Here is an 11421-nt window from a genome sequence, read left to right on the forward strand (position 1 = left end):
ACCACTGTTGTTATGTGGATTTCCTTTTCTTTCAAAAATTTCAATAATATTTTTGTGGAAGAAAAAGTTTCCAATAATGCATCACATGTTTAAATCTGAATGTGCAAGAAAAAACTTAGAGAGCAATCATGCACTGAGGTAAGGAATTTTAAACATTATACCTAATATATTAAATGGGATTTGTGAAAAAATACTTATGTGGTTCCACTCTAGGGGGAATTTCTATACACATTACTGATTTTATGAACATCCTTTAGTTCTTCATTAATAGGGCAAGGTAAAGAGCAGTGTAGATGTGCAAAATTCAGTAACCTACAGCATCCAGTCAAGTTTTACATTTGCAGTTTGCAAAAATAAACTGCAAAAGATTAAACATCCAATCAGATGATTGCCCGTTGGATGTCTTGATTTACTGTCCTCTATGTAGCATAATTATTTTTAATTTTCCATGAAATCATCAAGAAGGAAAAAAAGAAATGATGTGTAGTTTGTGATGGTCTGTAGTTCTAAGACCACTCGTTTACAATAGCAACATATGGGCACTTTCCTTCTGGTACTTTTGACAACATATCCTGTTATTTGACCTTGTCTTCTTATAATCTCCTGAACTTAGTGGATCTAAAGCAAAATTGTACAGAGAAAGAGATTAAGTGATTATCCGAAAGCCCGCATATCAAAACATTAATTCATCTTCTGTTTGTGCTCTAAAGTAATATTTATTAAATCACATAGTTTATCTTCTCAAACATGGGTTTTTCCAAGTGGTCTTTTTTTTGCTTCTATGGACAATCAGTACATCAAAATAAACATTCAAACTTCATAAAGCAAAAAAAACAAAATGCATTCATCAAACAAAGCTAACATAAGATCTGGACGCAAAAGTGATTTACAGTATGTCAGTGGTTCCCAAATGTTCCATTTCCCTTCCTGTGCTGTTTGCTGTATCCAATGTTCAACCTATATAATGGCATGCTAATACAGATTATAGGTCTACTTAAGTTGGTGTAGATAAAGGTCTACTTATGTTGGTGTACAGGAAACAATGACTGAAGCAAGCCACTTTGTTTGCCTCCTGTGTATTTTCATGGCTTTATTCTGCTCATGTACTGCCAAACGCAAACTTTGCAATCAATTTTTAGACAGGTTTATTAGATAGAGATTAATTTTATTTTTAAAGGGGATCTTGCATCAAGAGGCAAGGTCTACTCATTAGGTAGACCCAATAAAAAAAGATACTTCATGCAAAAACAGAAAATTACAAGCATGAAAAGAAAGCATATTTACCTTACAGCCTGGCTTCTGCATGAGGATGATGTCCCAATACCTACCGGTGAGATTCCAGGAACCCCAAGGATCCCTAATCTCATGAGGAATATCTCCTGGGGGAGCTAAGAGTTAGTCTATTTCCAGAGTGTAAGGGGTAGACGAAAGTGCCAGCTGCTGGGAGAGTGAAGGATTGGTTAAGTATAAGTGCTTTTTCAGGCCATCTAGCCCTAATCAAGTATTTAATCCTTGCATTGAAGGGCAGCTCAACTGCAAGGGAGTGTTTTTACTTTCCCCAGAGATGAGCTTTAGGGTTGATTCACACCTGTGAATACACCCTGTCTCTGATTAGATACGAGAACCCCAGCAAGGGTTCCTGCAGTTAGCTGCATTGAAAGCAATGGGAGGCTGCTGGCTCCTGCAGCTAATAGCAGCCACTTTCATGTAATCACTGATGCAACATTCACATGCGAGTGATTAGCCCTGGACGCAGACTGACATCTAATCAATCAAAGGCAGGGTGCAATCCAAGGCGTGATTACCCCCTTAAACATAAAATAATATATTATCACCGAATTTTACAAATTCATTGGACAGAATATCATGAATCTAAAGTGTTAAGGTGACAGGGAGAAATGTGTGGCCAGGTGATATACTATTGTTCATTTTCTGCAATTTTGACCAGTGAAGTGCATTGACATGTGGGAACCACTGGCATAAGGTGTACAAAGATAATTAAAAAACATGCATTTATAAAACTAGCATAGTTGCACAAATATGTGAATGGGAACACCATAAGTTTAAACACCATAAAACACTAATCACTACAACATACTGTCAACCAAAACAATAATCAGCAGTAAATATACAATGTAAAGGTTGTTTAGTGGTGCTTTCCTATTCAGCTCGTTTGTGTTGTTTTTAGGATTCTATAAAACTGCATGTAAACCTGAGAAAGCAGAATGGAAGAAAAAAAGACAAGGTCTTTTTGGCTTCCTAAGATTCTGTTGACTCTTCCTGGTCTGTCTTGGCATAAACTTCCAAGTATGCTTCAATGAAGCTCTGTTCATACACTTTATTTTTGGAAGGCTAATCGGAATTCGGCACTGATCTACCACCGGTGCAGGAAAAACACCCACAAGAGCTAAAATAAAAAGTTCCATTGTCACCTGTGTAGTAAACCAATGTCAATATTTCCACTGACAAGTGTTATCTTCAAACTGAATGGCAAACATGAGGGGGCCTATCATTTAAAAGATTTAGCTTGTTTGTTAACCCTTGAGTTAATGTTAACATCTGCAGCAATTTTTTACATCTACTGTGTTGCTGAAAGAAGTATACAAATACAACACTAGGCACCATCTACATGTTACCATGTAACACGTATAACTACCATCACTTAGATCATGAAAATAGTATATCCTAGTCATTTCAACCTTGATCTGGAAGTTGCATTGTTAAATCCAAATGAGTTCATTTACAAAAAGTGTACAGTGTTCAGTGAGTAAAGGTTCACTTCAAGGCCACATCAGGCCCACTACCAGGATTATATCTGGCTCACAGCTAGGGTCAATGGCATATCTTTAGACCCATGGCACTGTTTGAAGATCCAGATCAGTTGGTCTTTGCTTCTGATGAGGACCCTGATGTATGGGGAAAATGTGATAAGGACTTTGTTGTAAGGGGGCTCTAAAGTAAAGGGAGGCCTTCTGATGTGAAGGGGGGCTTCTGATATTATTTTATTTGTGCCTTTATAAAAATGATTTTCTTTCCAACCCATGAATATTTGTAAAATATATGATGTGGCCCTTGTACTGAAAAGTTTGATCTAAGGGAAAATACATTTTCTGTTTATTTATAATAAATATGTCTTCCTTTTATTCCCTAAACCAAGTGGGCATTCTTTCCTCATTCAACCCCAAATGTTTTCCTAATGGGGGAGCTTTAGCTCTTTACAAACAAATTTACTGCTAATGAAAAATGGAACTACAGATGTGTGCTGTTTTAAGTATTTTATATATTCTCAGCATTCCAATATTTATCTATGCGGCACCCCATTTTCTACATTAGCAACAATTGCCTTGTATGTTCAGTATATTTAATTACAAGTGTCTGAATGCATTTGCATTTACTGTAGCTGAGTGCACCACTAAATATACCCACACCTTGGGTGACCATTGGAAGATTATTTATTTATGAACTTTTCTGATACAGATATACTTCCACAGCTGCTTTCAGAATTACGACTTCTGTGTATTAGAATGAAACAACAGAGAAACCATCACAGAGTATGGTTACTGCAAGTTGTCTATTTCTAAACACAAATAGTAGGTTGCCATGGAACCCATGCAAGGTATGTCTGATACTGAACATAGGATACAAAACAGTCATGGAGAACTTCCATCGATATACAGTACGGCAAAGACTAAACACACAGTAAAATATAGTTTTAATGCATATATCCTCATCATCAATATTCTGGCCAGTATGATAGTTTAAAGCATATGTAAATCTTAACGATGAACTTCTGTCATTTGATCCATTTTAAAGTGTTAAATGTACAGTTGAAAAACTTTTTATATCTGTGTTATACAGTAAGTGCAAAAAAACAGTTGAAATTAGGAGCTGCCCCTGTGTCCTGTGCTCTCTGCCTGTGTCATCTGAAAGAGACCATTCAACCCTTCATGTTCCTGTTTTGAACTACAGCTCAATTAGCCCATATCCTACAAATAAGAAGTCAGTGAAGGTGATTGTAGTTTAGCAAAAGAAAATGGGCAAGGCTGACACTACTTATTCCACAAAACTGCTGTGTGTTGTCAACCCACAGTAGGAAATAAAGAGCTAGGTGCATTTCTGGTAGATCAACACACATTGGTCTATACTTGCAGGGTCTTTAGGGGACAAAAATGATAAAATATGGGCAAATATGCATGTACTGCAGTGATGCAGTGCACTGGCAATTCTGTTTTTTTTTTCTAAAGAAAAAGACTTTGATATTCCTGATCTGCATACTTAATTTCAGGCCAGGGATTCTGAAATGTTTAAAGGATAAGTTCATCTTTTCATGACAAATGAAAAGGTAAACTAACTCCAAATATCCTGGGTGTCCCTGCAGACCCTGCTGCACAAATTGGCCATGATACCATGTGTTGCTGGTGTAGAGGTCCAGACACCATACAATGCAATGCACAGCATCGGAGTGAGTATTCATCATAATTCTTACTATAAGAAGAAGCCTCAGATGCACTTCTCATTGGTCAACATTGTCACACAGCTGAACAATGAGCACCCACCATTGTGAGCAATATGATGGTTACTCACACCAGGGCTGTGCAGTGCAGTGTAGGATGTATGGGCAGTTATATCGGCAGCACGACGCATCACAGCCAGTATGTGCAGTGGAATCTGGAGGAGTGTCCTGGATATTTAGTTCATCCTCTCATTTTATGTGAACAGGTGAATTTACCTTCTAAAGCTCAGTGTGGGTCTGTATAATAGCCAGGAAACCAGTATGTTCAGAAGGACACTAAACACACTCAGTGATCAATTTGAGTTACTAATCTGTCAATATATTTTTGAATATTGGAAAGCAATCCAAGCAACCACAGATTGTATTAACGCAATGCAAATAGTGTCCCTATTTGCAACGGAACACAGTGCCAACCACTGTGCCATTGTGAAGCTATTAACATGCATACACCATTAACTTACATCTGCACATTTCTCATGGCAACCAGCAAAGGTTGAACATTTCCCACTGGTTACAATAGATACTGTACAAAGCACAAGGGAATAATATTTACACACATATTGCAGCCATGCTTTAGAATATCAAAGTTGCCAAACAAGTGTAAAAAAGCAAAACTTTTTGTTTTTACTAATGTAGAAAGCCAGAGAATGGCAATAATATAAGTACATACTTAAATATATGATGTAAGTGAACAATTTTTCCTGCTGGTCTAGTGACCTTACCATCACTACAAAGTAATAAACATACCATACAATCTATTCAGAACAGTAATTTTGCTTCAGAAGGAGATATAAGTAATGTGTTTATATTCCAGCATCCCTTGATTCATTCAGTATCAGTACAACACTTTACAGTATTGTAGGTGTTGAGTTTAATTGGTTTACCGCCACCTGCAGTGCATAATTACCTTTAAAATGCGCTCAACTGTAAAACTGCTCCAAAGTGCATAATTACACTTTATCTTTGCATATTGTTGGCTAAGCTGTGACGTCTTACCACCATCTGAACTGAATTATTCTTTCAACAATGGGCCCGAAGCCTTTAATGTACACACTATATGACTATTAACCAGCTGGACTAAAGACATTAACTGAGAAGAAAAAGACATATCTCATTTCTACAGCTTTCATTTCACATAACATGCTATGCAGGGAATTTCTACATGCAGGTAAATTGACTCAGTGCTTCAAGGTTACTGTGAATGGTAATGGATGTACCAACATTAGGAAGATGTAATTGAGGATCCTTTACATTATTGCTAACAAGTGTTGTAAAGTGGCGATTCTGGTTTCTTCCAAAAGAAGACTTTGATAGTTCTGATCTGCATATTTATTCCAGGCCAGGGACTCTGCAACTATTAAGACTTATGTTTATCTTTTCATGAAAAATGAAAATGAAAACTAAATTCAAATATCCTGTCCAGCCTTCTGGACTCTGCTGTACATATTGAACATGACGCCCTGTGCTGCAATTGTCCAACACCATACAATGCAATGCACAGCCCCAGAGTGAGTATCCATTGTAATGGTTACCAGAAGAAGAAGCCTCAGATGCACTTCTCATTGGTCAGCATTGCCAAGTGGCTTCGCTAACCAATGAGCGCTCGCCATTGTTAGCAAAATGATGGTTCATCATACCATTGCTGTGCATTGCGGTGTAGGATGTATGGGCTGCTACACCAGCAGCACTGGGCATCACACCTACTATGTGCAGTGGAGTCTGGAGGGGTGTCCTTGATATTTAGTTACTATTTAAAGTTAAAGGGTCATCATGATAGCCAGTATTTTCAGATGCACATTAGCAAAAGCAGCCACATTTTTGTAAACTTGAGATTCTCTCACTTTGCCCATTTAAGACAAAGAAACAAGTTTTCTTGTAAGTAAACCCCACACCCACTGATGCTTACCTTCTCCATACTTCTATCTCTATGTAAACTCCATGGGTTAGGGTCTTTTTTCACCTCCTTCTAATAGGACAGTGTTCAGTACAAAAAGAACAAACAGGATGGCGCAAATGCCTAGTGCATCACCAACAAATTATTATTCACAAAGTATAGCTCTGAGGAAGGCGGTACACCTCCAAAACACATCAGCTTGCCAGTCCAGCTGGGTTGCAAGGACACATGTGATTCCCCTTGCTTTGGCATCTTATGGTTTTTACTTCCCACATCTGTGAGTATCCATTTGGCATCTATGTTTTGTGAACAACAAATCGTTGGTAATGCACTATGCGTTTTCGCCCTCCTGTTTGTTGAGGATGGCAGCATCTACTGCACATTCCTGGCAAAGTTCATTATCCATTGTATATCATACATCATTTGTGGTCATCTTTCTCTTCGGTAGACCTCTGAGCACTGAAAGTTACAGAGTTTTTCATGTGAGGACAGTGTTCAGGCCTAGCATTTGGGTGCTCGGCCCTGAGCACTACACCTAGGAGGAGGCCACAATCCAAAAAGAATGGGTATTATGTATGACGGAACAAAGGAGTCATGGGGGGACCATGGCAAAGGTAATTATCAGCCCATACGGGGGGTTTTGTACAAAGGAAACTGTCAATATGCCCTGAATGTGTAAAGCTACAGATTTTCAGTTAAATGTTAGAATTAATTTGATTTGATGTATTAATGGTTCCTTCATTAAACACAGACTCGTTGTTACAAGCCTGAAGAATTTTTTTTCTTTTCCCTAAGACAGACTAGTCAAATACCAAAGTAAGCCATGTAGGCAATGGTCCTAAATAAGTGGTACCTAACTCTTTTGAGCCTTTCATTGTTCTACTGGTTTTGTGAAAGCATATGTTACGTAGTTTCATAGCACTGTATTTGGCATCCTAGACATAAACCTTTTCCTATGTTTTATTGGGGCCTCCTCAAGAAACTTTTTAACTGGCAACACTGACCTTTATGTCCACATTTTTTTTTAGATACATTTCATATAAGCCAAAGTAATGTCAGAATATTACATGTGTGTATTGCAATATTTAAAACACTTTGAATGTACTGTCTTACGAATCACTTTCACAGTTTCACATACCATTCTACCTCCCAAAACCAGTTTCTCTGATCACACTACAGGTAACTCTCTAACAGGTTTGTCTTCTACTTCACATACATTTAGTTTCTTTTCTTTTAAAAATAGGTTGCTTGTGTAACCCTCTGTTTCTGCCTCAGCCTAAATTTTGTCAAGAATGTCTCCCGAATTAAATGTTAAAACAGTCAATGAAGTCCTAAGGTATAACTGTAAAGGTGACATGGGTGGGACCAGGGGCGGACTGACCATTTGGAAACTCGGGCACTGCCCAAGGGCCCGGGGTCAGTAGGTGGCCCCATAAGATGCCCATGGTACCTTTTTCATAGGCTTTTTAGAGTTTGGGCAAGGACACAGGGGCCCCATGATCACCTATTGCCCGGGGCCCCATGAGTTGTCAGTCTGCCCCTGGGTGGAACTACTTATGTTTCTATGGGGTTCAAGAACCTTTACATATATTTTACTTCCTTTTCTAGCTGTACATATTAAGACAGCATTTGACTTTACTTGACATCCTTTTTCTTTTCTGTTATCTTTCTCTAGTGGCCCTAAAAAGAATTGAGAATAGTAATTTTGTTCCAGTGTTATAAAAGTTAGCACCTTAAAGGCTAAGGAGTACAGTCAAAGATGAGATATGGTTTCAAGTCTAACTGAGTCAAACAAGCTCAAAAAGGTGAGAATAAACTTTTGCCAAAAACATGTCCTGACATTCTTTTTCAGTAAAGGTCCTATTCTTAAGTACTAATTCTAAGGAACAATAAGTTTTAGCAACCAATCAAAATTCCATTGGTGAAGTCAGATCAGTACGCAATTGGTTCTGATTGGTTACTATAAGTTACTTTACTTAAAGTGTATTCCATTTTCACAGGTAAATTGAGATAATACCTACTTTATGTTTGTTACAAATTCTCAGTCATATAACATAACTTAATAAAAATATTTAAAAATCACAGTTTTTAGATGCTATTTTCTGGAAATTCAAGCACTACAAAATCCTACTAGTTCTCTTTGTTTATGAGTCGGTTGAACAACTGGACAGCTGCGTTTGCCATAATTAACGCTGTCTGTACTGTGCAGATAGATCTACTGTAGAGATGTAGACTAAATTTGAAGACTATATTTCCTAACAAACGGTTGAAGGTTTAAAAGTTTGTCCTCTGTATTGTATGTTGAGGGGAGGCTGAGCTTATCCTTGGAACAGAATCCCAAGAAATCCTTGGGACAGAAACTTTGACATTGTTAAAAAAAATCCTTGAAGTCAGCTATCAGAACTTCTCCTGTGAAACATCTAAAAGGTAAAGATAATTTTAAAGCTTAGTGGCTCTCTGGATGCGAGGATCTGCCCAGTCCTTGTTTTGGGAAAATTTCAAAGAATGAAAAGTAGGTATCATTCACATATGTCTAGAGATGCATGATGTTAGTCTAGGGATCTGGGATTGCTGGTTTATTGGTTGAAAGTAAAATGTCTTTATTTCTGTAACTCTATGGCATTACTTACCAGTGAGAATAAGAAACTTCCTGTTTTCAGCTGTTGTAAATGATATAAAGAGCTGACAGGTCTCATCAGACATCAAATAATGAAATACTCTTCAATACAAAATATAAGGATCCATTTCCAGGTTGTCAGTGAGAAATACTGTACTATGAACAGGTGCTAAAAACCCAACAGTGCAATGCTGAAAATAATGATAGCTATTTGACTACTTAGGAAAATACCTGTGCTATATGTAATGGGCATGACTTTCTACACATTCAATGTACATGGATTTCTAGAGGATGTCATACTTTCTAGTTTAAAATCTCCGAAACTTTCCCATGCTCAGGGAGCAAGAGGTGACATGTACAGGTGCCTGTAAAAGTTAATGGCTTTATAATTCCATACTCATACAAATGCAGGTGGCTTGCTCATCAACATTTACCCCTGCATGTACTTACAAAACATTTCCCTGAACATGGCACCTTCACACTAAATGTGCATGTGTAGTTAAATGGTGATGCACAAATGTTGATGTTGGTTACATGAGTACAGCCATGTGGAGCCATTCCCTTGTATAGGCAGCTGTGCACTACACCTGCAACTCACCAGGAGCAGGTAAGCACTGGGGATTTTAAGCCAGAGGACTTTGTAGCCTCTAGACATCCAAGTGCATAAGGCCCAACTTGAGAACACTGTACAAAGGCATACAATCTCAGCATTTATAAAATGTTGCACAAAGAAGGACTATACATTTTAATCCCTCTAATCACAAGGAAGTTATCTATACACTGGATCTTGCTGGAAACACATTTAGCCCATACCACAACCTAGGAACAACATCACTACCACTGGGCATTATCATAGCTTAAAGGTTGAATTGGTAAGCATTTTGATACCTAGCTCCTCCAGGCCCTAGGATAAGGATTGAAGTTTGGATTATGACCTGTTGACATGCCATACTCAGACCTAGTATCCAAGGGTAGAGATCGCACATTGCCTATAGAGTGTATACTTGAATATGGATGCCTGAGCTGGTAACCACATTGCAAAGATGGTGCAGACACTACATTTTTTGGTACTGTTGAACTACTATAACGCTTATTTTCAGATATGCCTCTGTAGAAACCAGTGGTTGATACGTTGGAGGTGGTCTTCCAAGCTGCTGGAGGTCCCGGTAAAGTCTTTCTACGTGCAGCAGATACTACATTGGCAGATACTGACTCATGTAATGTTTGTGGCAAGAATGCATCATCCACAAACCCTAGCGGAGACTTGGCTGCTGCTTCCCACGGAGTTAACCTCTTTCCTGGTGTTTCTGGTGTTGTGGCTGATTTTCCCACATATCCTGGTGCTGGTTGAAAAAGCATGGGCGATATTGGTGAGCCAAATGGTTGTGAACTGGCATATGAAAGGCTCCTAGCAGGGAAGGACATAGATCTTCCATCATCTCTTTCCTAGATGAAACACAACCAATAAAACATACTTAAATATATTGTACCTAATCAAATACAATTATACAATAATATAATTTATAAAAAGATAAAAAACCTCATAATTTCATGTGCACACTTGAACATGAATACAATCAAAACCTCATACATACAAATACAGTACATACTAAACCAGGCTATTGGCCATGTTAATGAAAAATGGCAAAACTGTTAACTATTAGTAAAAAACACATCACATATTTGGCTCCATACAGGTGCAATGGTGCATGTGCATTTTTGTGCATTTGGTACATTGCATTTAGGACAGTCCATTAATTTTAATGGGCTGTCCTACGTATCAGGCGTTTTAGCATGTACATTTTCCGCTCGTGTTATTAAGGTGTTTTGGGATGCCATTAAAATTAATGGCATTGTCACACACCTGTGTATTTTTGAGCATTGCGGGACCTTGTGCAATTTTGTGTGCGTTCCCGCATCACACAAATGTGAACCTAGCCTTATATAAATTGAACATGTCATACAATTTTACACAAACTACATTCTCATTTGCAGACCTGGTAAAGGAAATGCATTTGGTCTTTTTGTGTTTTTTTTTTCACATGAGTGTATAAAAGAGAATAACTTGATATACAGTAGCTGTGCTCAAAAGTTTGCATACCCTGGCAGAAATCCTGAAATTTTGGCTTTGATATTTAAAATATGACTGATGATGTATATGTGTTTTATTTAAGGACAGTGATCATATCAAGCTATTTTTTCTCAACTAGTTGTTTGGCTCCTTTTTAAATCATAATGATAGCAGAAATTACCTAAATGGCCCTGTTCAAAAGTTTATATACCTTGGTAGGTTTTGCTTTGGTACAGCCACGCAAGGTGACACACAGGTTAAAATGGCAAGTAAAGGTTAATTTCCCACATCTGTGGCTTTTTAAATTGCAATTAGTGTTTGTGTAT

The 11421-nt window shown here is 37.9% G+C and overlaps 1 protein-coding gene across 1 annotated transcript; it reads right to left on the reverse strand.

The window, feature by feature from the left end:
• Window positions 1-691: 691 nt before the first annotated feature.
• On the reverse strand, window positions 692-10466 carry LOC149450524 (synaptopodin-2-like). Its single transcript, XM_089691781.1, has one exon. It carries the CDS (start codon window positions 10447-10449, stop codon window positions 9913-9915), a length of 537 nt encoding a protein of 178 aa, XP_089547907.1. The 5' UTR covers window positions 10450-10466; the 3' UTR covers window positions 692-9912.
• Window positions 10467-11421: the final 955 nt, after the last annotated feature.

Source organism: Staurois parvus, unplaced genomic scaffold, assembly GCF_062004578.1.
Source record: "Staurois parvus isolate SC_StPar_1 unplaced genomic scaffold, SC_StPar_1.0 ptg000572l, whole genome shotgun sequence".
NCBI classification, from domain to species: Eukaryota; Metazoa; Chordata; class Amphibia; order Anura; family Ranidae; genus Staurois; species Staurois parvus.

Coding starts and splice junctions, on each gene's coding strand:
- LOC149450524 (XM_089691781.1), bottom strand. CDS start 10,449: ATGTCCTTCCCTGCTAGGAGCCTTTCATATGCCAGTTCACAACCATTT.